The sequence below is a fragment of the Labrus mixtus genome, chromosome 1, assembly GCF_963584025.1.
Source record: "Labrus mixtus chromosome 1, fLabMix1.1, whole genome shotgun sequence".
Classification (NCBI taxonomy): domain Eukaryota; kingdom Metazoa; phylum Chordata; class Actinopteri; order Labriformes; family Labridae; genus Labrus; species Labrus mixtus.
This window is the reverse complement of record NC_083612.1, coordinates 18,694,900-18,720,551: the sequence shown is the minus strand read 5'-3', so window position 1 is coordinate 18,720,551 and position 25,652 is coordinate 18,694,900. Positions and strand designations below refer to the sequence as shown.

Genomic DNA, 25,652 nt, shown 5'->3' with positions numbered 1-25,652 from the left:
GTAAATTATCTATGAATACTGCTTCATGTTATGTGTAACTCTTTGACCCGGTATGGTGGGATTCATGATTTATGATTTAATAGTGATGATTAGCTTATTGGGGTGACAGCCTTGAAGATAAGGAGGTGAAGATAATGAGGGAAATAAATCAGTGCTTTTATTAGGGATACCATATACCATACCCCCCCCCCCCCCCCCCCCCCACACTGTTCAGTAAGCAGGCCATCAGTGATCCTATCACAGCTTCAAACCAGCAACTTAAAGGGATTGTATTGTTCCTCTCTCCTTTAATGCCAATAATGAGTTGATGTTTGCGTTAGGTTGTTATCTGGTTTGTTAACCTATTGTTATTATTATAATACAGATGTTTTGTGATCGTTAACTGACCTGTCAGATTGTGGGCAACATCCCTGAGAACACCTCTCACCGTCAACCTGCAAATGACACTTTTCATCACATCTCGGGACATCTGCAACATCGTTTTGTTAATTAAAACTACACATTTTAAAGTTATTTTTATTACTGAAACCACTTATAACCATTTTTGTGTGATCATCATGCTGTTAGAGATTGATGAGGCATTCATTCTTTGTTAATAAGGCACAGAAATGTTAAAACTGAACAAATGTAATTTAGGAGCCTTTGAGAGAAATGTGAGGGATGGACGGGGTTGATAATATGCTGTGACATCAGGAAGCCAGACTCAGTAGTATTGACTTCAGGCAGTAACTCCATGCTGAACTTCTGTGCTGCTTCTGCTAAGCCGTCATGAACATTGATCATTTTATGGTGTCTTTTAGAGGCCACATGGATTGTTGTCAGCATTTTTGTGAACTTTAGAAAAGCTTTCAATAGGTGCAATATACTTTAGCCAACATGCGGTGGATAACAGGAGTTTGTTGTTAGAGTTTGCAGGACAGTAAAAGCTACTATGCTATATTTACGACTGCTGACGGTATAATCAGAAACAGACTCAAGAGAGAGGAGGAGCGATGAGCAGATGTTCAAATATATAATCTGATGCAAAAGTATAGAAAACTAGAGTAAGAATTGGACTGAATCGACAGACACTAACACAAAACAAAGATTGGTTATTGGCAGCAAGAAAAGAAGTCTGTTCCTGTAGCAATATGTCATCAGGATTATAGAGAGCTCAAAGGAAGATCAAGAAGTTCTCGCTTGCAGCGCTGTTTACGGCAAAAGAACTTCAAGGAAACAAAGAGAAAAAGATAAGTGGTTGGAAGTTTTAGCAATGCTTTCTAACGTTATCTCAGCCGTGTGTTTGTCACTCTGGGTTAGTTCTTGTGTGGTGAACTCGGCTGAGGACCCATACATGACCAGAGCTCTGAAACTGATGTCCGAGACCCCTCTCATCGATGGGTAAGTGGGAAACTCTATTGCATGAAGTCAATGTGCTGTTTGAATTGCGTCATCTACTCTTTGTTGTGTGAGCAACTTAAAGACTCTCAACTTGTAAAGGTCACTTCTGGAAGCAATTTCTTCTCTCTGCTGCTGAGCCCAAACTAGCTGTTCTCCTCCCTGCTGTCAAACCACAGCGTACGAAGGCTCTATGAGTGAGTCATCTTTGACTTTCTGATCTTCCAGACATAACGACCTGCCGTGGCAACTTCGCAAGCAATTTAACAATGAGCTCAACAAAGTGGATCTGCACACTCTGAACTCAACACATACCAACATCAAGAAGATCAAGGATGGACGTCTGGGGGCACAGGTACAAACAGAATACAATTTACTGAAACTGCACTTTTTAATGAATACATTGCACCATATCACTGAATTAAATAAGGAATATATAGGGAATCTCAAGAAAATTCATCCATTATAAATACATTTAGTGACTTGTTTTACTCTTAATGAGAAGTTTTGCATTGAACATTTTATTGGTTGATTATTAGTCCTGGATTCTCAGAAATATTTGAGTGGCGCTTATGTTTTAATGGCTCTGACAACAAGTTTGTCTTCCCTTTTTCATCTTAAAATCAGTTTTCCTGATGCCAGTCACGTGTTTATGTAATGGGATGGTTTCAAACCTGTCGAGGAAATCATGTCATGGTTTCCTCCTTCCTCCTTCCTCCTTCCTCCTTCGTCAAGGTTGAACAATCTAGTTGAACTAGGAACCATGTTATTACATGTTTTAAAAAGCTACCTAACCTTGATTGGGTTGGATTGGATTGGAAAATCTTTATTGTCTATGAGGGGCAATTTGGTTTGCAGCAGAGGTCCGCACAGGCAATACACATCATAAAAACAGCACAGGGACACAAACACAACAGTCCATGCAAAAGAGGAGGAACACTTGAGCCTTAATGCAATCCTGAGACCCATCTGCTCTTATCTGACAATAATGTATCTTTATATTAATCTCTAAAAACACTCATCTGTATACAAGTACAACTTACAGTGTGCTTTAACATATAGCCTCTCAACTCTCGTACTATATTCTCACTATCAGTGAGTAAGTAAGTTGCTAGATTGTAAATAAAGGCGACACTTGGAAAAGGAAGTCTCAGCAAACTGCTGGCTACACCACAAACCTTTTCAAATGTGCCTTCATGAAGCTACGATTGCTGTAAATTATACACGATAAGTGGATGGACTTCATATCTGGGAAATGCGCTCTCTTATTTCACAACTGCAACACTTGTTCAGTCAAGCAGAAAATCTTACCATGACCTTGTCAGAAAGATGTTTTTCTTACTATGCTAGCTTAAAGCTCCTGTATGAAGTTTTTAACTTGTTATAAAATACACTGAAATTTACACTGATGCCTAAATGTGACCTTCAAAGACCATAAGCAAAAAGATTAAATACATTCATGTAATTATTTTTAATCAACTGTTGCCATGCGGTAGGTGTCAGACAAAGTTGTTTGCACACAGGATGAAATCTTTTTTGTTAAAAACAAAACCACGTGTCTCTGGTAAAAGAGATACCTCTGTGTCAAAAAAACTTTCCCTGGATAAGCCGCAATGTGATAATTCAAACATTATTCTTTATTTCTCACACAGTTCTGGTCTGCATATGTTCCCTGTGAAACTCAGTACAAAGATGCAGTCAGACAAACACTGGAGCAGATAGATGTGGTTCACAGGATGTGTCAAAAATACCCAAACGACTTCATGTTTGCCACAAGTAGTGACGGTAAGACTTTGGACCGTAACAGCAATGTCAGACATGTTTCAGCAGCGTCATCTCTTTTGAGTTCATGCCTGACTCTGCTTCTTGGATATATCACTCTCCATCCCTCATGTCCCCTCTGCACAGACATCAATAATGCCTTCAAAATGAACAAGACCGCCAGTCTGATCGGGGTGGAGGGGGGTCACTCCATCGACAGCAGTCTGGGCACCCTGCGCACCATGTATCATCTGGGGGTCCGCTACCTCACACTTACACACTCCTGCAACACACCGTGGTAAGTGCAGGCTTAAGCCAAACACATAATCAACAGGCAATGAATTTACCAAATGTCCAATATGAAGCAACTTGAACTCCTTAGACAGAGGGCGGCTGGAATCAGCTAGGAATTACATTTTGACTTCAGGGTTGAAATCAAAGTACAATGAGTGTGTTGGAGGGGATTTGTGTCCTTGAGCAAGTGATGGGCAGGGAAACGGAATCATTTTAAATATATAAAGTAAAGGTCCTAAAACCACATTAGAAAAAAGTTCTGCTTTGTCAATCTTACTTAAATAGGAGTTTCATAACAGACTCAAAGCAGAACTGTAACTGTGGTGTGATTAATGTACACAGTGTTTTTCTGTTTTCACTATGTAGATTTGAAAGTTGAAGAAGTGAAACAACTATATGCTATATTCTGAACTAAATACACAAACTTTATTCAAAGGGAGGGTCACTGGAACACTGTTGGGAGCTAAAAAGCTACCAGGAGAGTTACACTTTCACTGCTGCGGGCGCCCCAACCTTAACGTCTCATGTAGCATTTTATCTTCAAACATTGTTACAGGGATCAAATTTTCCTCTGAGGACAGTTTGTGTATACAGTTATGAACATGTACCACAGAATCTGTACATTTCTCGACCAAAACTACAGTACATAGTGCACCTTTAAGGTAGAGCAAATTTGAAAATACTCAAGATAGAGCTTTAACTTATGATCATTCAATCACTATTATCTCAGTATATCACCTGAGCTTTTAGTAAGGCTTGGACGTTTTGTTTTGAAGTCTTACCGTTAGATTTCATGGTCAGTTTAGGTCGTGGTGTGGGGAGTTACGGGGATTTCCTGCAAGCGTTCTTAGCACTCAAGGCAAAAACGGTTTGATACTGAATAGGTTTCCCATAACCAGTTAAACTGCCATCTTACTGTAACTGTACCTGGCTCATTCAAATCAAATGAACTTAGTGAAAGAATATGTCTCACTTACAACTCCTAAACTGTATCTGTATATTTCTCTACACACCTGTTTAACTTCTAGTTGTGCACTATTGTTTTGAAAAATAATCTAATTATGAAGTAATGTTTTTTGTGTGTGCATGTGGCATTTATATCACCAATTTGTCCTGTAAATAACAAAACTTTAATTTAAAGGTAGTGTCCAGATTAAATACTGTACGTGATACTTTGTTTCATAAAGTTCAGATTTTTCATTATAACATTTATTTTCCCCTCAGGGCGGATAACTGGCTTGTCGACAGCGGATCAGAGCCGTCTGAACACAACGGGCTGTCTCCATTTGGCAAGGTCAGTGTACAAGCAGGGATGGGAAAGTATTTTATAATGTTGTAATAAGTTTCAGAGTAGTGTTTTTAAAAACATGGTGGCTGGTTTAATGTTTTTTTGTTCCAGAGTAGATTATTACAAGCGTGACAAAGCTGAGTTACATCCAAGATGTATAAAAATGAAAATGTGTAATTCTGTAAATTAAAACTGAATAAATGTCTTAGCCTTATTACAAACAGTGTGCCATACTATAATTTAAGAACATTACATAACGTAACGCATGTAATGCATATTAAATACCTTAAATTATGTTTTAATTTGTATATTGTTAGTCATGACAGTATATGAATTGTTATGAATAAAAGAAAAGAAAAGTGAAAATCATGCTTTCCTTAAACAGCAACTAGTTGTGGAAATGAACCGTCTGGGGATGCTGATTGATCTGGCTCATGTGACTGTAGCAGGGATGAACCAGGTGCTGGACATGTCTAAAGCTCCGGTCATCTTCAGCCACTCCTCTGCCTACACCATCTGTCCACACAAGAGGAACGTCCCTGATGATGTCCTCAGGAGAGTGGTGAGCATGAATCTGAGTGTTTTTGTGTGCATGGGGGAACAGCTGGGTAATCATATGACAGATGAGTGGAGTCATAGGTATGACAGTGGTAAAAGAAGAGTTACTCAGAGTAAAATTAGACAGCGTAAAATACTCAATTAAGAATCCTACCTCAATAAATTCAGAGGTTCTATCAGCCAAATTTATTCAAAGTAAGAAGTATGATTGTCAGGCAGGTCATTTCATTTTGACGGGCAAACGGGTAAGCAACATTTCACTGCTTTACCAGCGATTTTGTGGTATTTACTCTGCTTTATATAAAGTTTATAGGTAATTTATCCCTGTTTGCATTTTATGTATCAAGCCCTCAAATAGGTTAACACAATTAATCTAAATGTGTTGAAATGTTTTTAAAGAGATCTGAAAGAAGAATGTATCTACTTCTGTTACCCAATCTGAGTTAATTTCTTTATTATTAAATATCATATTTCAATTTTAGGGAAGATTTAAACAATTTTACAACTTCAGTTCTCAAACTGTCCTTCAAGTGAAACAATCTGGACATTTAGGAGGGGAATGCCTCATCGGGCCTCGTCGTTTTTTATGAAGTCACCATCCCAAAAGGCAATATACCGTTAATTTGTAACAGTATATTGTCTTTACTGTGCCTATAAAGTTTATGTACAATTTATTCTGAAGCTTTGTTACCACAGTGATCTATAAATGAATTGTAAAAAATAAATGTACCTCTGAAATGTGTTGATGGCAAAGTGTACAGTAACTTTAAAAAGGAAATAACTTCACTGAAGTAATTTGGATATGAAAACACCCCACAAAGGATCACAAACCAGTGAATGGCCTGACTGCAGTAAAATGACTGTAAAGCATTATGAGAACACATCCTACCTTTGCTGCTACTTGTTTCAGATATCACCTGTAAATGCTCTTTATGGCACCAAGGGGTTTTAAACGTGGTAAATGAACAGCTTGTGTCCACAAATGATGCATTACAGTTTCCAGGTTGCAAGCAATAACATAACAGTAAAGCATAAGAGACTATTTCTGTGTGTGCTGTAAAACAGAAACCCAATAAAAAAGCAGCTCAGTTAAAACCAGAACATGGTGACTGTAATACATCATAAATCAGAGGTCAATATCCTTGCGTACTTCTGTTACTGGGACTTTGAATGCATCTCATGGCCGAGGTTATGTCTCTCCTGTTCCCTGTTCTTGATCTGCTTTTTCAGTCTGTAAAGGTACTCCTGCCAAATAAAGCAGAAATGACAGTGTAAAACTCATTGACCTAGACACTGTGATCTGCAGGAAGAGCATGACGCTTTCATGTAACGTGTGTGTGTGTGTGTGTCTGTAGAAGGAAAAACGAGGGATCGTCATGGTTAACTTCTACAATGACTATGTGACCTGCAGCAAAATCGCTAAGATCTCTGATGTTGCCGGTAAATAGCTTACCTGATATGACCATGACAACAACTGTAAACCTGATTAAATATTACATATTATCACACAGTTTTATTGCTTTTATCATAGATCACTTTGACCATATAAAGAAAGTGGGCGGAGCAGATATCGTTGGCTTTGGAGGAGATTATGACGGTGTTACAAGGTTTTTACACACAATTAAAACATTGTCTTAAAAGACTGAAAGATATCTAATGTGTTTAAATAAAAAGTAAACAGCTGTTCTGGGATATAAACTGTATTTCCTGAGTGTTTTCCTCTCAGACTTCCAGAGGGTCTCGAGGATGTGTCCAAGGTGCCCAAAGTGGTGGCTGAATTGCTGAGGAGAAATTGGACTGACACAGAGGTTAAAGCTGCTCTGGGAAACAACCTGCTCCGAGTCCTAAGTGAGGCTGAGAAGGTGAGGATCAGACACACGTGCATCTTAACTGCTCTGTTTAGCTATTGCGGACCTTCGCAGTTACACAACAAGTATTTCTTGTCTTCTTTTTCTGCTGCTTTAGGAAGTTAGTCTGACATAAAGTCAGAGACCTTATGACAGGTCTCTGTCGTAAAACATACACAATGTATCGACATATCCAGCTGAGCATGAGACTTATAACGTACTGTTCCATGCTATCACCAACTTGTAAAGACCTGTCCAGATGAATTCTGTCACTCGTGCTTCCTGCTTACACATTTTATTTGTGTACAAAGAATCACAGAAACTGCATCTATTCAAGTTCATCCCAACTTACAGAGTGTTTAAATGTGAACTTTTGCATAATGCATCCCTTGGTCTTACACATACACATAAACATCAATGCAACTTGTAGACGTCATAACATGTCCTCCTAACCCTATGCGTCTTCACACCAAGGGTGTTTTGGTTCTCTGGTGTGCACTTGTCTACACATTGGAAAGAGCCCCTCCTCTCATGTCCTCGTGGTCCAAACCCATTGAACTGCCATCTGTAATTGATAAGACTGCACATACTCCAGTGCCAGCAGGCCTCCCTGCATGCACTCTTTAAGACACCTCTCACAATGTAAATGTATTATTTGTTTGACACATCTTAAATTAATTTAACACAGATTTGTATTCCTCCCCTCAAATGAAGCTCATTTCTCCCACTACACCACTTGAGAGGGTTCGCTTGTGATTACAGAAATAAATGCAGATTTTTTTTAATGAGTTTTTTACATTGTGCTATTAAAATTGTCGTATGTAGTTCTTCTGATATTCCTACTTCATCCTCAGATATCAACATGTGATTCACTAGCTTACTTTAAAGTAGACCATCCAGTAGTTTTCTTCTATACTTTCACGGTTGTAGCAATTAAGGTAAAAGCGAAAGGAAATAACACCAATCAGTCAAAGCATAAAAACAAATGTTTGGAGCTATAAATTCAAATTTTTTATAAACAAGGTGTTTTAGTAGCAGCTGGTCACAGTGCATCTCTGTCTGCTTCCTGAAAGTCTTGTTTGTGTGTCAGGTACGTGACAGCCTGAAAAATACTGAGCCAGATGATGTTCCTATTCCGTATGACGAGGTGAAGAACACGTGCAGGACGAGCTATGGGTACCAAATCCCAGAGTCAGGAGCCATTCGTCCGCTCAGCTCAGTGGCCCTCGTGCTCACACTCGTTCTCCAAGCTGCAGTCGTGTTAACAGCTTAATCACTTACTTTACTGAAAATGATCCAAAACCTTTTGACATTGTCACAGTTATTTTCATCATTTATCATGTCGGGCCGAGCTGAGTTTATCGAATCATCTGGCTGTTTATTATTTTTGTCTGTCAGAAAGATGTCTGTTTGCATATGTGAGTGTAATGAAAAATACTCTGTGTCTTACTCTGTAACCTGAGTGCAGACACAAACACAAATCTTCCTCATTTCCCAGGAAGCAGAACAGTTCATAATAGTTCCTATTATTGGAATACAGCTCCATCTAGTGTTCTGAGACGGGAATGCCCCTGAGTCAGCTCCACTTGTGCTGATTTGCATGTTTTGAATTTCATTTACAGATTAAATGCTCCCCCTCAGGATAGGAACATTTGACTTCAGCTTTTGCAGTGAGCAACCATCTCACTATGTCAAAAGGTTGTTTTTTTTTACAATTGACGAGGACAACGATGGTCAAACACACAGTGATAGAGTTCCAACATGTAAGAATGCTATACACTTTTGATTGTCTAACTAGAGGATCAGTGTGAGCCTAAATCAATCTCAATTAGGTAAGACCAGCAGGTGAATCTGTGTAAATTGGGAAGATAAGTCTCTGTAGTCGGGGACTCCAGAGCAATATAACATTGAAAGGTGTGCAGAGCAGATAACATCACCATTACAAATCTGATGGTTTTTTTATTTCAATGTCTTTTTTCCCCGCTTAATGTCACGTTTTTATATTTCTTTTGTATTTTTATTTTTGAATTTGATTTAATCTTTTCATATTTAATCTTTTCTGTGATGGTTAAAGGGTTGTTTAGGGATTTTCAAATGTTAGATTCTAATGTTTGTTTTTCTATTTGTCATGATGCTTTTGATATGGTGTTGAAGCACTTGAATTGCCTTGTTGCTGAAATGTGCTATATAAATAAACGTAATTTGACTTCACTAAATACAAAAGCATCTTGAAGGTAAATGTAAACTGTAAACAACACAATGGAAGCAGATCACACGCATCACACACACGGCAACCTTGAGTCAATCAGTTCACTGACAGTTTTTACTTCACAAAATGTTCTTCACTGCTTACCATTAACTATTAGATACAGAAAAACATGTGAAAGCAGAGAAAATGTAGGTTTGACAGATGTTATTAAAATACCAATATAAAATAATGCCCTTCAGTTCAGTTTGGTTCCTTTAAATACTGAAGGATTGAAAATTTTTTCACTTTGTATCACTTCATAATCTTTACAAGTCAAAAAGAGGGCTACCTTCAGCTTTGGAGGAGAAGCTTCATACAGTATTTCCACGGCCATTTTTTGTGGGGTGGGGAAGATATTCCAACATTTTTGCCAAATAGTGGACGATTGAATTTAAAATGTCAAGTAATGGCACAAAAAATATCGACCAGTGCATCTTTCGGCACCCTCTAGTAGTACACATCACAAGTATAACACAAGACTCGACAGTGTGTGTCTGGTGTTCTTTGTTCCTCTGGATCTTCTCCGCTCTGAGAGATATATCTAATGAATCAGACCGACAGAGTTAATGAAAAGTGCATGAGTTACTAATATATGGACAAAGGGATGCTGCTCACATGACCTACAGCTGCAGCACTGTTCACAGTGCTCTACTGGTGAAACTGGAGTCTGACACATTGGTCTGGATGGCTCCACACGGTCTGCCAGTCATTTCTGTCCAGGCCAGAGTTAAAAAGGTGTTAAATCTTGCAAGGATTATACCACTAAGAAACAGACCCATTACAAAAAATGTTGGATTTCAAAATTGACTTTTGTAGCCTTCACAGTGGTTTGGCTCAGAAAAAAAGCAAGCAATGAAGGCCTCTAGTTTTTCAGTGCATTATCTGGATCCAGTTGAGAAAAATGCCACAGCATAGTAACAGCTTCATAACAAGATGAGGAGACATATTTCTTGCAGAAAGTAACAGAATTGCTGTAATCTTAAAATCCAGGTTTATGACATTTCTTCAGCTGAGTTATAAAAAGCCAGTGACTCAGACAAAAGTCAGGGAAGGATGGTCATTCTGTCTTAATGTAGAGGTATGTCTTGAAGGAGAAAGAGGGATAATCCAAGTCTGTATTGATGAGGGTGAGGGGGGTAAACACAGCTAGGATGCAACCTCTCTCAGTGTCTCATTCTCCTGTTCCTGAGTATCACTGTCTGACAGGAGAGGGGGGTGTGTTGGCACAGCAATCCTATAAGGCAGATTATCTTTAGTCAACATCCTCCTGGTGGCAGAGACCAGTCGGGAATAGTTATCCGGGTTGTACTCCGACAAAGGAGGCCGGGCACACAGTAACGGCAGGTTGTCCCTGTCAGGCCGGGACAGGAAGAGAGGAGGCCGCCGCTGGCTCTCGCCTTCCTTCAGGGAGTCTGGCATCTGCTTGCGTTTGCTTTCAGGTAAGAGCATTATGCAGAGAACAGAGAGGACAGCGAAGGAGGCGAAGATAACATGGTGGAGGAAGTAGCCGCCATTGTTCTGGAGCTCCATCAGGGAGGAGGCTGCCATGCCGACACAACCTGATGCCAGCACCAGGCCGAGGCAACCACCTCTGACAGAGAGATGGTAGAGGAGCAGGAAGAGGTGATTAGATTTTTTTTTATTATCAGCAGGACTTACACAAGTGTAAGTTATAATTACAAACTGAGTGGTAAATTAAATTCTGTTTCTGCCTTTTTGTGTATTTCAACACTCTCCAACTTCCCTACCCTGTGTTTTAGCACTTAGCTTTCGGCTATTGTTTTTTCAGAAGAAATATAAGAACATTGAGCACAAAAATGATAAATAATGTTCTTAAAAAGCTGGGCATTTTAGTTTTCAGAAAAAGTCCCTAAAGCAGGAGCCCATTGTGCAGGGTACTTTTTATAAGCAGCAGACAAAAACACATTCAAAATAACCTAATTCAGGGTTAAGCTCCAATAGATTTACTCGTAGATATGATGATTTAGATGGTTGTTGTTTTTTTTTTCAATTAACATAACAACAACATCTTCTTCTTTAGTTACTTTGACACTTACCGTACCACGGTCGGCATCACCTCGCAGGCAAAGAACACACTGAGCATGGCAAGAGCCTGAGAGAACAGCAGACCCACAACAGAGAGCACCAACACCAGGCCTCCACGCAGGTCTGCAGACAAAAAGGGCAAGTTTAAAATATATATGTTAAGACATATATCATTAGTAATTTGATATTGCCAATCCACTCTATTGTCATTTCTAGTTCTACTTTAAGAAACAAAATCATGTGAGTGGTCCCAGTGATGCTTTACTGACTGAAATCAATTAGCAGCAGAAAATACATTCATTACAAGTTAGTTTAGTTCATCACCAATAACTGACTGTTTTCTTTCATTCACCTGTTTTGCAACTTGCATGTAAAATAATGAAAATGGATGCAAACCCAAGAAATACATTTCTGCCTTAATTATATTTCTACAATATGATTACCTGTATTTAAAAAAAAAAAGACTTGCTTGCTTGCTGTTCTTAGCTGACAAAAAAAAAGTTGGCAGTGTCTTATATGAGCTGGTTTAAAAAAAACAGCTTACAATTGGCAAGAGCTTACACAGAAAATCAGACAATGACATGTTGATGTTCATCAAGGAATCATTTTGGGGCTTCAGGGATTGAAAGAAGTAGAAAATGTAGATGTGACTTACACTGAGTAAGGGCGAGCAGAAGCAGTGATGACAGTCCAGTTATGATGGCAGAGAGCAGCAGCATACCACGCCGACCAAAGTGATTGACGGACACACAGATGAAGATGCAGGCCAGTGCTCCTGTTATCACTCGGAGGAAGTAGCTGAAGTAGAAGTTTGATGAATAACTGTGCAGGTTTCTGGTGAAACAGTACTGGATCCCTGTTCCAATGAAACTGAATGAGGGGCGAGAGTGTTAGACTATTCACATCTACAAAGTACAACACTTTGCAAATGACTGTTAACATGAGAGGGGAGTGTTTTTAAAACATGGATTAAGAAGTCCTGTTTATTGCATGGACTTGTCAGGTGACATCTTTTTTTGTTGCATAAAAAACTCACAGTGTGAAGCTGAGGATGAGACAGTTCTTCCAGATAACATTAGTCCGACGCAGCTCCAGAACTGAAAAGTACTTTGGCTGACAGTCTTCTCCGTATGCTGAATCAATCTCTGTAGAAACACAGAGAGGTTAGAAAACCTGAGGAATTCAGGAAATGCTAACTGAGCCCATGTTTTCAGGCTAGTTGAAATGTATCAGTGGAGAGGATTAAATTGATACTTTCATTATTACAACTGCAAAAAAAAAAATGGCAATGGCAGGATAAGGCTGCAAATGTAAGAAGTGAAGCCATGTCAATTCCCCTTTAATAAAATATGGCTCTTGAACTCTTTCTTAACACTCCTCCAGGGTAACTCGGAAATCTAATATGGTGTAACTTTCAGTGCAATGAAAAACAGCTGGACTTCAGGACCCCCGAGTTCACTGAACACTGTTTGGTTTAGTTACAGGTCAACAGAGGACATTCTGACCACACCCATCAGTTCTTGCAGGTGTGGTGTGATGTGAAACAGGTATGTCATTTACACAGAGAGGGCAGTGCTGGAGTTAAGTTACTCTTTAAACAATGTGTTTGTTAAATTTTTAAACAATGGTCACACATATTTTTAATGATACTGCACTGTTTTCTCTCCTAAATGTGAGAAAGATAAAGAAGATAAATCAGCCAAAGTAATGCTAAATCAAACCAGACTTCTTTTCTCATATCACAGAACATTACAGAATTTGAAGGACTGATTCCTCACTCTTATACTTGAAATAAAAAAAAGATTTAGCAGAAATAACACCCAAATGCAATTTCTGGGGCATTCGGGTCAAACAAAAAAAAAAGCAGTAATTCAACCATCTGTGTATAAGATGGATTTGGTTGATGACAAAATGTGAGATGCACTGTCTGTTTTTATTTTCAGTCTGGTTTAGAGGTTTATTTCAGGTAAAACTCAGGCCAGAGGAATGAAAAGAGCAAAATGATCAAGCATATCTGAAATTGAATGAATTATACAAGAGGTGAAATACCTTGGGGGTTTTTCCCCAAAACTTGATTATTGTGGGTGGGCATTAAGTGTTCTTGTATGTATGTGTGTGTGTGTATATATACCTGACAGCAGAGTTTCACCAGGGTAGATTTCATCTCGCAGACAAACACCGTTCCTGGTGGAGAACTCTTGTAGGCTCCTCTTCACTTGCGGGATTTGAACTGTGGCAAGCAGCCAGCGAGGAGACTCCGGAAACACTGATGCACAGCTAAAGAAAACAACTCTGTTATCATATCTCAAAGAGATATGGGGCGTAAACATTCTCCGTAACATTAACACAGGAGGTAGAGAGGAGGAACACGAGCACAACCTGCTTTCACTCTTTTTCTAAGAAAAAAAAGAAAAGGTTGTCATATCATCAGCTAAACCGCAAGGTATTTTAAATTGACTTATTCCACAAATAACTTAGATTAGAGACACATATTCTTCCAAGAGGAACGCATTTCTGATTTAATTTCATGCATCTTATTGCCTGATCTAACTGTACTTATGTTGTTGTTTTTTTTTCAAATTTATTTTCAGTTCTCTGAGTTCTGGGTGCTCATCTCAAGGACTTAACAAGAATCTTTCAATGAATATCTAGACTTAAAATTGAAGGTGTTCACTAGGATTTTGAAAGCACGACAATGTATTTAAAGATGTGATGGCATGTGAATTCAGTTGTGGCTACAAAAAGGTGTGAGCTTGAAAAAGAAGGAACTCCAATCATCAGATATGTAAAACAGACCAAACTGTAACACAACATGTCATGTGTCCATGCAAATTAATAAACTGCCCTTAATGCGTCACCAAATACACATACACAAGTCCTCTTATTGCATGTTACATTTTGCCACCTGACTCACCACCAATAGGAAAGCAGCAGGAGCAGAGGCAAAGTGGCCACAGCCTGCAGAATTGGCCAATCGCGGCACAGAACAGCGATGCCCGGCAACAGCATCTCTGCGAACACGGCAAAGAAGCCACTGATCATGGCAACCATGAGACGATGAGGAGGGTCACACAGCTCCAACCCTGAGAGAAGGAAGGGAACAGAGAGCAAAGAGAGGACACAGATAGCATCAAACACAGCCGAAGCTTAACTAATACATCCGTCCAAAACAAATCAATTTCCTGTCATGAACCTCTTTACACATGAGGCTACGGTTTGTTGGATGATTCACATTTCATGCCAACACAGGTCACAACAAATACTGTAGCAAATACGACAACATGGGTGCCGGTGACCCAGTGGTTAATTCGCGGGCCTCACGTACAGAGGCTACAGTCTTCAAAGCGAGTGGCCTGGGTTTGAATCCAACCTTTGGCCGCTTTGCTGCATGTCATTCCCCATTCTCTCTCTCTCTGATTGCCAAATATATCCACTGTCCTGGCTCTCTATAGACATAACAAGCACCAAAATCCATCTTAAATAAAATAGAAGAATATAAATAAAGCTTTTAAGATTTGTCTTCTGTGATACAAATTAAAGGCATGACTGGAAAATCAACCTCTTGTATTGATTATAAAACGCAAATACATGAAGTTCATGTTCATATCTCTAACACGTCCTATAACCTCAATTGCTTTAACAAGATCAGCAAACATATTTTTTTAGTATACTTTCCTTTTACCATCTTTTTTTGTTGTTAGTTTTTGTGCCTTTTGCCTTTATCAGCTGAAGGGAAACAGGAAATGTTTGGATGAGGGTATGGGCCGAGGTTGGAATCCATCCCACGGTCGTGCCAATGAGGACTACAGCCTCCGTACATGAGGCGCGCAACATAACCGCAAGGCCTCTTTTTCTTTCACTACAACAAGCTTTACCCTTTGATTGCAAGGTTTAAACTTTGCCTATGGAAAAATACCAAAATGCAAGGTTCAACAAGCTAGATAAAGCTGCTAGGAGATAAAGTTCTCCTGACCTCAGGTATTGATGCAAGCTTGTTTTGGGAGTGTGACCAGCTGTGTGAGTTTCTCCTGACCTTTAACCTCCTTCCTCTCCAAGCTCTGAGAGGAAGGAAGGGGAGAGAGGGAAAAATAGGAGCTTACTTCATGCTCATTTCCATGCCTTGGGTTCTGACCTGCTAGTGTTTTATCCTCTCTGACGAGGAGCAGTGCTGGCAGGACAACAATTTCTCCTGAGCTTTCATCCTACCCATCCCAGCCCGAAAAAAAAAACAAGTCTGGACTCGATCTAGTCCTGACCTTGCAGGAATGTACGTCAGACCATCTCCTCCCACACAGGAATGTGTACAGTTTCTAAATATGCTAACAGAATGACATTCCTGTGCCCCCTAACTCTTGTTTTGGACAGTTCCAGGAAGAAAACACATATGTATCCATACCAGTCAGAGACATCTCATCATAGAGACATTCATGCTGAAGAATGAGGGCCAATGAGCTCACTGAAACTTGAGACCCCCTTAAAGAGGACAGCTGAGAGGTAGGAGTAAAGTTAAACCGACCAGCTGCCCACTGTCAGTCAGTGAGAGCAAAACACAAAATAAGTCTGCCGTACATGTTCCCAACCAAAGGACTGATGCAAGTGAAAATGTTCACATATTGGTAGAGTACGTGAAGCATGTAGCCCAGTGGTTATCCAATGACACATTTTTAAAATGATTAAATAAAGAACAGAGGGTATCCACATTTCACATAACATACTGTTCCTATACAGTTTTTATTTTCTACTTGTTGTTTTAGTCTACTGTTTTTTTTTAACGCTGTTTTCTACCAACAGAGATTTACACACGTAGAGAATCGAGCCTGCAACTCAAATAGTGCCAATTATAATCCTTAGGTTTCTCTTAAAATCAAAACCACATTTCCATTTTTAATAGGCACTTTTAACCAATAGACATGCAATGCATTTACATTTTGCCATTACATCTCCATACATTGGTTTTCGTTATTTATAGTGTCAGGATCGACCATTCCTGCACAGGATGCAAATAGCTTTGGATCACACAGGGGATTCAGAGGACACAATGAAACATGTAATCCTGTGTTTCCTGTATTTGTTTTTTCAAAACTGCTTCACTGTGTGCACAATGGAGTCAGAGCATGTTTGCAATTATTAGTAAGCTACTTCTCATCACAACAATGTAAAGAGAAACAAAAGTTGCTTCTCTGTTATATTTCTTGTAAATGGCTGCTCAGGGAGTGAGTCCTGTAGTTTCTGTTAATACCAGTGACCACAGACGCCACCAAATCAACCAGCACAGAAATATGAAAGGATTACAACACTAAAGATCACAAAATGTTCATACAAAGATTTTAATGTCACTTTTGGTTTGTGAAATTTGATGCTGCTGTGAGCAGCTTTTCTGTTTCACCCATGACACATTTGTTCTAAAATATAAAATAAAATAAAATTTAATAGAGAGGCATTGTACTGTTATGTCTTAGTCCAACAATTAAGTCTAATAGACAAAGTCTTATTTTTTTCTTGTATAAAATTAGGCTCGAGCATTAGTGGTACATATTTGGCACCAGGTTGGTGTATTTAAGCCTCCAGGATTTCCTCCATGTGTAATGCAACTGAAAATATCTCTCCCTTCAGAGGAAAAGTTGACATAGTCTGATAATCCAACTGAATTGTCTTTGGGTTAATCGCTAAGTAAATAAGAGCTGTAGCCGTTGTGGATTCAAAGGTCAGGAGCGAGTCTAGAGATGACAAATACTAATGTTCAACTATTAATTGAAGACGCATGAGTCTTAATGTTAAAAAAAAAAAACTTAAACAGGAGAAGAAATGAAAAGAACAGCTGTTCTTGTTCTTTCCTTATGAGATTAAAAGATGAAAACGTTTTGCTTTAATCCAGATAACCATCGCCTTTTGAGTTTAAGCATCATGCCTGAAAGTTCATGTCTTCACTGAGGGAGTTGTGTCCTCTATCACAGGTAGTTTTCTGTGTGTTCTGTGCATCCCCTTTAGGCTTATTATCATTAAATAAACAGCCTTATCCGATTCCTTGATACGATATGACAGTTATTAAATTATCTCTCATATCTTAATGTTATCAGCAACAGTATCTTTGGTACAAAGTTAGAGATAATGAGAGTCTTTAAAGGTTGCAGATCATCTCCTGATCATTATGTTGTTAAATTATATATATAAAGTCATGCCTTTTGACTCTTTGGAACAACAATTAAACTTCATGTTTCTGAAGCTTCTTAATATCTGTACGATGGATAAAAACAGTAAACTTATTAAAAATAGGACATTATCAATCTCACTGTAGATATGAGATGTTTCGACGGTCCTGCCATCTCATATCACATATAACATGGAACATGCAACATTTACACACCATTTTTTTTTTTTTTAATCGCATGCTATGTTGTCCCTTTGTCCCTCTGCAGTGTCTCCCTGTAGTCACAGTGATGTAAAAGAACGACATCGCTGCACCTTTAATGTCTCATTTCACTTTTAAAAAAACTCTCAGGCTGCTCAGGTGACGAGTCAAAAGTAATATCCACCTTATGACATCAAACATTTAACCTTTTTACCATTCCTTTTAGCCGTCATCATTTCCTTTTTGATCCGTAAGAAGTTTCTATTTCCATGGTTGAGTAAATGTTATAAACACTGATGAAAGCTTTATGCTAAAGTCGTCCGTTGTTGATCTGTACGCTGCTTCTCTACCCAGACTTTTCTTGTAAGTTAATTTCATAACCTTCGATCAATCAGAAGGTCTTACTTTATTTCAGAATAAAAGCAAGGTTAAATTCAAACAGCAAGTAAAGCACTCTCAGCTAAATCTTGTGTTTTATTGGGGGTATTTTTGTTGTGCTTCTCTATAATTGTTTGCTCATCTTCATTAAATTTTCTTGCAACAAATGAAAACAGACAGGGCTAAAACATGACATAACACATAGTGCCAGTGAATGACTCATAGACTCGAGGCAGGAATCCAAAAGTACTTCATGAAATAATTTAAGAACTTGTTGCTAGAGGGGTATGAGGAAGATGAGGTTGTCTTTAGTTTTAATCACCCAGAGATCTTGACTGCTGAATAACAATGAAGAAAGTTTAACAGTTTCATTACTTAAGCATAGTCTGCTTAATCATGGCAAAAATCTTAATCCTGATTGTTGAGATCAAGATTATTAAAAACTTAAACACTCCGAACACTTAAACACGTTCATATATGCAGGATACTCACTGGCAATGTAGGAGGCCAAAAAGACCCCAGCAAGCATGGTGCCGTGAAACAGACGGAGCAGCAGAAACACCACCGCACTGTTGGACAAACAGACGGCCACCCCTAACAGACTGGACAGACTGAGGGAGAGGAGGAACACTCGACGACGACCCAACCTGAACACAGAATGACATGCAGTCAGACTTCACTGTGATCTTTTAGTCAAGAAAGATCCACAAGTAAAAACTATGCAGCTCCAAAGTGTCCATTACTAAACAAATGTGTAATCTTTAACTCCACTCATTTGTAGTAAAGGTTTTGTAGTTTCACCTTTTTTGAATCTCTGAAGTGAGTTAAGTAGCTTAGTAGTTGTAACTTTAAAGAAGAAAATAAACATTGTAAGCAGAAGAAGATAACAGAGTTAATTTGTAGGGATTGAGTTCAAATATATTCCTGGGAGAGACACGTAGCTAAAAAGACCGAGACTTTCCCTTCAGCCAGAAAACAGGAGCTAACACTCTCAACACTGGCTCTTCACTCATAAACTAAGCTAACAAGCTAGCCTAGCTCGCTAACATAGGTTGGCAGCATAAGCAGTTGTTTTACACTAAGTCATAAATGCTATAAAAGGTAGATTAATAATGTTTAGAAGAATCGTTGCTATTGAAGCTGCCTGGAACAATTGGGTAGAGATGCAAGCTAAATGAAGGCAGAGCACATATTATTAGCAGATTATGAAAAGACATTCTGACAACCATACAACTTGAGGTGATGTTTTGTTAAATGATCAAATTGTTGATTAAATTAAACAATTTACACCTCCATATAAAAGTTCATCACTGGGCTACTCACCAGTCACACAGTGTACCAAGGAAGATGTATCCCACAATCCATCCTGTCATGAAGCAGATGTGCTGCAAAGGGATTTTCCAGTAGTCACTGCACACCAGATTCCACTAAGAAAAAAAAAGACAAATACTTACATTGACACATTTTTGGATCTAAAAAAAAACTGAGGCTAATATTGACTTGGTACAAAAAGGGCATTTGAAATAAGAAAAAAGTTGCTGTACATAACTTAAAATGTTCTGAGTGCATCACCAAAAACACAAATTGAACCAACTGGGGAAAAAAACTGGTTGTGCTTTCCTTGAACTTATAGTTTTACTTATTAAATCGCTTATACCAGTGCTCATGTGATCAGTCATTTCAGTAATCTAGAAAGATGTTGTTATAATAGTTATTAATTAAAATCAGTTAGTAGTAAACGGTGAAGATATTACCTCATACTGACTGCACATCCGACCTAATCTGTGGTTGCCAGCACCAAACCCATCTGTTTGTGTTGACACTGAACTCTTTAATCTTAAAAACAGTTCACATTTATTTAGTTTGATTCTTAAAATAGGCTCAGGCGTAGCTTTAACATCTGTGCAGTGTCGCTTTGACCAAATGTTACTCAAACAAAGTGCACAGAGCATTTGTTGTGGACTATTTGCAGCAGACTGGTAAACATTTGGTGCTGTGGTAGATGTTTTTGGCTGCAGGATGGTGTTTATAAGATAAAAATAAAGAACAGTGCCCATGTTTACCGTAATGAAGGAAAATAAGCTCGATAAAGCAAAGGAATAACTTAGCAATATAGCAAGTTTTTATAGCAAGTTTAATTAGTTCATTTTTTGGGTTAGGTTTTTGGTTTGTTTGTGGGATGTCTTGACAGTTAGAAAATAGGAAATATTGTTATCCTTTGATTGTAATGAAACAAAGATAAGAAGACCTTTTATATGACATATTTTAGACTTTAAAATAGAGTCAGCAGCTTTTTCCTAAAAAGGTAAATATAGACTTATAAGTTATTAAGTAATGTCGCTCAATCATCACTTTAATGATTTGGTAGGAATTCCCTTTTTTTTTTTTTTGTGCTGTCTGATTTTTTAAAATTTGTTTTCATTTAGGCTATGTTTTATGGTGATGTTGTCCTTGTGTTTCTTGTCTTCTGTGTGCTCCTGTTGCAACACAAATTTCCCCTTGTGGGACAATAAAGAATCGGAATCGGAATCTTATGGCCCTCTGTGGTGAAACCCCCTTAAAAGACCCTGTCTTCCGCCTGTATTTTGATGTCTTGGTTAACTTGGGACATTCCTGGGCGGGGAGCTGGTGTGTTTCCCCCAGCCAATGACAGCATGCAGGTGAGTTTGGGAGGGGATTAATTTCAGTGCTTGGACGCCTTTTGGACTGGAGAATGTGGTGGACACAGAAGAGAAAAATATATTCAGTGGATAAAGCTTGTTCCAACCTGAACCTTTGGTTGGCATTCGGCCACAGACGCGGACTTGGCCTGCTATCTGTTGGACATGCAGGTGCCAAACAACAGCGGTTAGATTGTGCTATCTTGCTAAACAATCGGCTTTTCCGTAACAACAAATGTTGTATTCTCAGACAGCTTGCAGTGTAGGTACAAGCAGTAAACATACATGCTAACCCTGTAGGGGGCATGCACTTCTGATGATGATGAGCCCAAGTGGGGGGCCCAACTTGAATGTTGTGTTCACAAGCTCCAACAAACATCTCTACTGACTCTACCTTTAAGTGTTTCAGTGGATTTTTTTTTAAAGAATTATTACTTGGTTGAGATATGGTAGCCACTCTCAGTTATATAACCAGTGAACTTTCTTAAATGCCAAAACTTGCATCGCTACAGTGAAGTGGTGCAGTTGACAAGATGAACTGCTGTTTTTAAAACACACCCAGATTACTCAGCTTTAACACTCAAAATCTGTTGTTACAGCTTCTGTGAAAGAAACAATATTCTAATTTCAGTTGAATAACCCATTTTAACCAACTTTTAAATTGCAACAAGGACACGTTCGCTTTAAGCAACATAGAATATGCTACATAGAATCTGACTCATAACTTGTAGTTAGCCTCAGAAAGTGAACAGCAGTACATGTGATTTCCAGTATATAAAAAAACACACACCAAATATCCTTTGAGGAGTGCTTAATAATGTTAATTATGAGGATAAGTCAATCAAAGGCTTAAAAGGGCAAAGCAAGCAAATTGTTGCTAACATGCTATATTCATCCTCATTTAGTGTTTAATATGCTGAGAATATCAGGCTACCAGTCAAGTCTCTAACAGAGAGAGATTGTTGTGAGGAAGCAGGAATGTAGACCATGTCCTTTCTAATTGAGTTAAGATGTCTGCTGACAGTTTTATTACATTACGACAAAGTAGGGCTCAAAGTAGAACATACCAGTAGCTCTTCATCTGGAAAGTATCACTGAATGTAAGGATATTATTACCCCCTCCCTTCTCCTTCTTTGAGCATTTTACAGATATGTGGCTTCAAAGTTTGAGATTAAAGTATTTCAGTTAAGGAGACTTTAATAAAGGGCATCATTGGGAACATTGGGAATATGAGTACATGAATACAAAATGTTCCAATACTATTATTTCCTATATTCAAAACCAAAACCAATTCTCATACCTAGAATGCCTACTGGTGACTGTCCCTTTACCCTCCTTGCATGACATGCCATCATGAGATTTGAGACCTCCTCCTTGTGACACTTTTCACAGTATTTTCAACCAGAGACTGCAGTAAATTACAAAAACTGCTTCACATAAGGCAGAAAACGTTTATGTTTTTGAACTTGGGGCGGCTGTGGCTCAGTTGGTAGAGTCGGTCGTCTCTCAACTGGAAGGTCGGGGGTTTGATCCCCATCCTGCAGCCACATGTCCGATGTGTCCTTGGGCAAGACACTTAACCCACTGCTTCGTCGGCGGCGTATGAATGGGATGAGTTACTTCTGATTGTCACTTTACATAGCAACCTCTGCCATCAGTGTGTGAATGGGTAGATGTGATCTACTGTGTAAAAGCACTTTGAGTAGTCAGAAGACTAGAAAAGTGCTTTTTTAACTTCGGAAAAAAGGTCTCACAACTACAATTTTTAACAGAAATCACTTTATCCCAAGGGAGGACTTCTGGCACAACTATGTACAATTATTTTGTCCCCAATTCTCTCTCAAAACCTCTGGACGCAATATATTAAGTGTGCCTATATGTTGGAGTATGTTATTATTTTAGTAAAGACAAAATAATCAGGGAAATGTCTAATAAAAATACAAATGAATGTCCTAAATCTAGATTTTATCAATTTCCCTTTGTCAATTCAGAGTCTGCTTTAAGATTGAAAGACCCATCTGTAAGTCCTTATAATGCCAGTTCCTACTTGTGAGAGAATAGTGAACAATGATTGTTCATTTTATTATATAATGCTAAACAATAGTATTTTAAGACAATGAGTGCTTGTGTAATCCATTCTTTTTTTCTTTATTACATTATTTCTTTGGGGCAGTGAATGACGTCATGGCAGAGGAACTGTTGTTGTGGAAGGAGGTGTTCAGGGTCTCAGGAAGCAACAGTAAGGCCTCAGACTTCCAAGCACAAGGAGGAAAAGTCTTCTCACTGCCAGTATGTATTTCCTCAAATCCATGATGCAATACCCCAAGGAGAAGTTGAGGGGCAAAGTTGCTCTGAAGTCCCGCTACATGGGTGTACTCCCACCCTTTGGTGCAGGACACCGTCCGCCTGGGTACTTTTTCCGAAAGGTCCGAGGTGTTTGGTGGGTACTTGAACAGCTCACAGTGGAGAAGTTGAGGGGCAATTACCCATAATGTCCTTTTCGTGATAGTCACCCCCCCCTCTCTCTACAGGACAACGGTTTAGAGACCGTAAACCAAATAATACCGCTGTAGTTTGAATGCATGCTTCAAAATGCTGCACAGTCACAGATGTAATGTACACATGTGAAGTCTGATTATCAATATTTGCAGACTGGGATGGATCCTTGAATAGAACAAGCGCAGTACGACAGGCTGAAGATAAACAAGTTCCTGCTGCTTGTCATCACATGCAGCTGCACAACAAGACTCAACGCATTTAAACCAATCATCTGAGTGGGAAACACGAGTCAAAGTTTGTAAGAAGGGAATCAATATCCAGCTGGAAAGTCTCTCAGAAAGATAAAGTTAAAATGGATCTTAGATGCAAACACCAAAGTCCACAATCCAGTTCAAATGCAGACACATGAACTATCATTATGTTGTCTTAGAAGTAGTGCTGGTTGAGCTGTAAACTGCAGGCCCTGGGAAACAGAGTGGCAGACAGCAGACGAGTGAGAGTGAAAGCAGCTCTCAGTGAGTTTGAACTGTGTTCAACATGGGCAAATATTTGACTGCATGCTGTGAACAGTCATCTTCATGGCCACACATGCTTCAAGCAGAGAAAAATGGCTTTTAATGAGCGGGAATTGGAACAAATCCAGTTCTGAACCACCATCCTGGAGCAAGGCCAACAAATTAAAATAGTTGTGAAAGTGACCAACCAAGGAAACATGTGTCTGTAAGGTTTTAGAAATAGTTCTGTAGAAACAGTGAACTCCTCGCTAAGTGGTAAGGTCAATCAAATTGTTTGAAACCGACAACCTGGGGATGAAAGCTTGTTTTGATACAACGACGTAGCTCCTCGGTCCTATCATAATTCAAAATGTTCGTAATCTGATTTTACTTTCTTCATTTCATACCGGTGCTTTTCAGAGGTCCAAACTTAAGTGAAACTCTCACACAGACTTGGATAATGACCTGCAGTCTCTTACCTCAGTGACAAAGTTGCTCTGCAGTCCCGCTACATGGGTGTACTCCCACCCTTTGGTGCAGGACACCTTCTGCCTGGGTACATTTTCCGAAAGGTCCGAGGTGTTTGGTGGGTACTTGAACAGCTCACAGTGGCTGAGCCCGGTTCCGCTCACCCAGGGGATGGTGAGGTTGAGGTATCCCTGAGCGGTGAAGTTGCTGAGGAGGAAAGTTGAGGGAAGGAGGTTCGGGTCTGGTTTGCAGTGGTACGAGTCCGGGATCAGGGTGTAGAAAACGTCGCAAAAAAGGTTAAGCATGACAGCGAAGTTTGGGAACCAGCTGAAGACGACCACGATTCGGTTGTAGCGTCCATATCCGCCGGTGTGAGGGAAAACCTTCGTCTCGTAATCCATTTGAAAGCGGGTGGTTGATGAGTCTGGGGCCATTGCGCGGTGAGTGCGCGCACTCCACAGCCGCGAGACGCAGCAGCAGGTATGTGCGCGAGGAGGAGGAGAAAGCAGAGAAGGGTGGAGAAATCTGAGGATCGGACTACACGAGGTTCGGAGATCAATCTATGACACACCTACCCTGCATCCTCTATGACTCATTTCTGGGCCACTCCGGAGTCACCTTAAACAACACGGGGAGCAGACGGTTCCGGGTAAGATCCAAGTGAATGTGATGATTGAACACATAAAGTGTGACTTCGTGATAAAAGATGAACTTTTGACTTCACATCAGCTGAAACAAAACTTAACACTCAAGTCAAGTCTGAAATCAAGTTTGTTTCTTAGCCTATTACCTGAATAAAGCATTGCAAGCCAGGTCAGAAAATAAAAAACAGCACTGATCGCTTAAGGAACATTTCTGACTACTTTTCTGAAGCCCGTAGTAAGCGTAGGCTACGTTAAAAAACAGGATCCTACGTTGCCCATAATGCAATTCAACAATATACAGCCTACCCTAAGTTTCTCCTTACCGACATAGATGATATTTAAATTTTAAATGTAGATAAACTCTATGATGTCAATCAGGACGTATGATATGTTTTTCATTCTGAGGGGAAACTTTTCTAAAGCCGAAAAAGATTTAAAAATACAACATTAGAATAACTTAAAACTGTTCACAGGCTGAGCTGTAGGTCATGACTTTACATTTATATGCTGTTGACATCAATGATATGACTTCAATAATTGTTTCTGGTTGTTTAAAAATAAAACAGGTTATTAAAGGAGCATACAAAGCCAATCTCATGTCTTAAACAATGTCTTGTACTACCTGATTATACTTTTAGTTACTTTATACTTTCTTATTTTATCAATTGTAGTATTAAGTTATTTGATGTAGAGCATGAGTTAAAGAAACATCGCTGTAGAGATGGTTATTTATAGTCCTC

General features: G+C 39.1%; 3 protein-coding genes across 3 annotated transcripts in view; 2 read left to right on the top strand and 1 right to left on the bottom strand.

The window, feature by feature from the left end:
* LOC132973396 (large ribosomal subunit protein P2-like) overlaps positions 1–25,652 on the top strand; it is a 133,272-nt gene that overhangs the window by 91,130 nt on the left and 16,490 nt on the right. The window lies entirely within an intron of this gene.
* dpep1 (dipeptidase 1) lies at positions 1,104–9,348 on the top strand. The gene is made up of 10 exons (XM_061036606.1): positions 1,104–1,380; positions 1,606–1,732; positions 3,030–3,162; positions 3,286–3,436; positions 4,657–4,726; positions 5,106–5,282; positions 6,634–6,718; positions 6,810–6,885; positions 7,005–7,140; positions 8,216–9,348. The coding sequence occupies exons 1-10, from the start codon at positions 1,253–1,255 to the stop codon at positions 8,396–8,398; spliced, it is 1,266 nt and encodes a 421-aa protein (XP_060892589.1). The 5' UTR covers positions 1,104–1,252; the 3' UTR covers positions 8,399–9,348.
* slc22a31 (solute carrier family 22 member 31) lies at positions 8,825–24,794 on the bottom strand. The gene is made up of 9 exons (XM_061036593.1): positions 24,280–24,794; positions 19,470–19,573; positions 18,639–18,793; positions 14,334–14,502; positions 13,551–13,696; positions 12,456–12,564; positions 12,075–12,289; positions 11,431–11,542; positions 8,825–10,964 (listed from the first exon to the last, which is right to left on the bottom strand). The coding sequence occupies exons 1-9, from the start codon at positions 24,700–24,702 to the stop codon at positions 10,520–10,522; spliced, it is 1,878 nt and encodes a 625-aa protein (XP_060892576.1). The 5' UTR covers positions 24,703–24,794; the 3' UTR covers positions 8,825–10,519.

Excerpts from the sequence above, each read along its gene's own strand:
- dpep1 (XM_061036606.1), top strand. The coding sequence starts at position 1,253 with ATGCTTTCTAACGTTATCTCAGCCGTGTGTTTGTCACTCTGGGTTAGT. Across the intron at positions 4,727-5,105 it reads GGCTGTCTCCATTTGGCAAG|CAACTAGTTGTGGAAATGAA; the intron begins GTCAGTGTACAA and ends TTCCTTAAACAG. Across the intron at positions 7,141-8,215 it reads TCCTAAGTGAGGCTGAGAAG|GTACGTGACAGCCTGAAAAA; the intron begins GTGAGGATCAGA and ends TTTGTGTGTCAG.
- slc22a31 (XM_061036593.1), bottom strand. The coding sequence starts at position 24,702 with ATGGCCCCAGACTCATCAACCACCCGCTTTCAAATGGATTACGAGACG. Across the intron at positions 19,574-24,279 it reads AGAGCAACTTTGTCACTGAG|TGGAATCTGGTGTGCAGTGA; the intron begins GTAAGAGACTGC and ends TTTTTTTCTTAG. Across the intron at positions 12,565-13,550 it reads TGGTGAAACTCTGCTGTCAG|AGATTGATTCAGCATACGGA; the intron begins GTATATATACAC and ends GTGTTTCTACAG.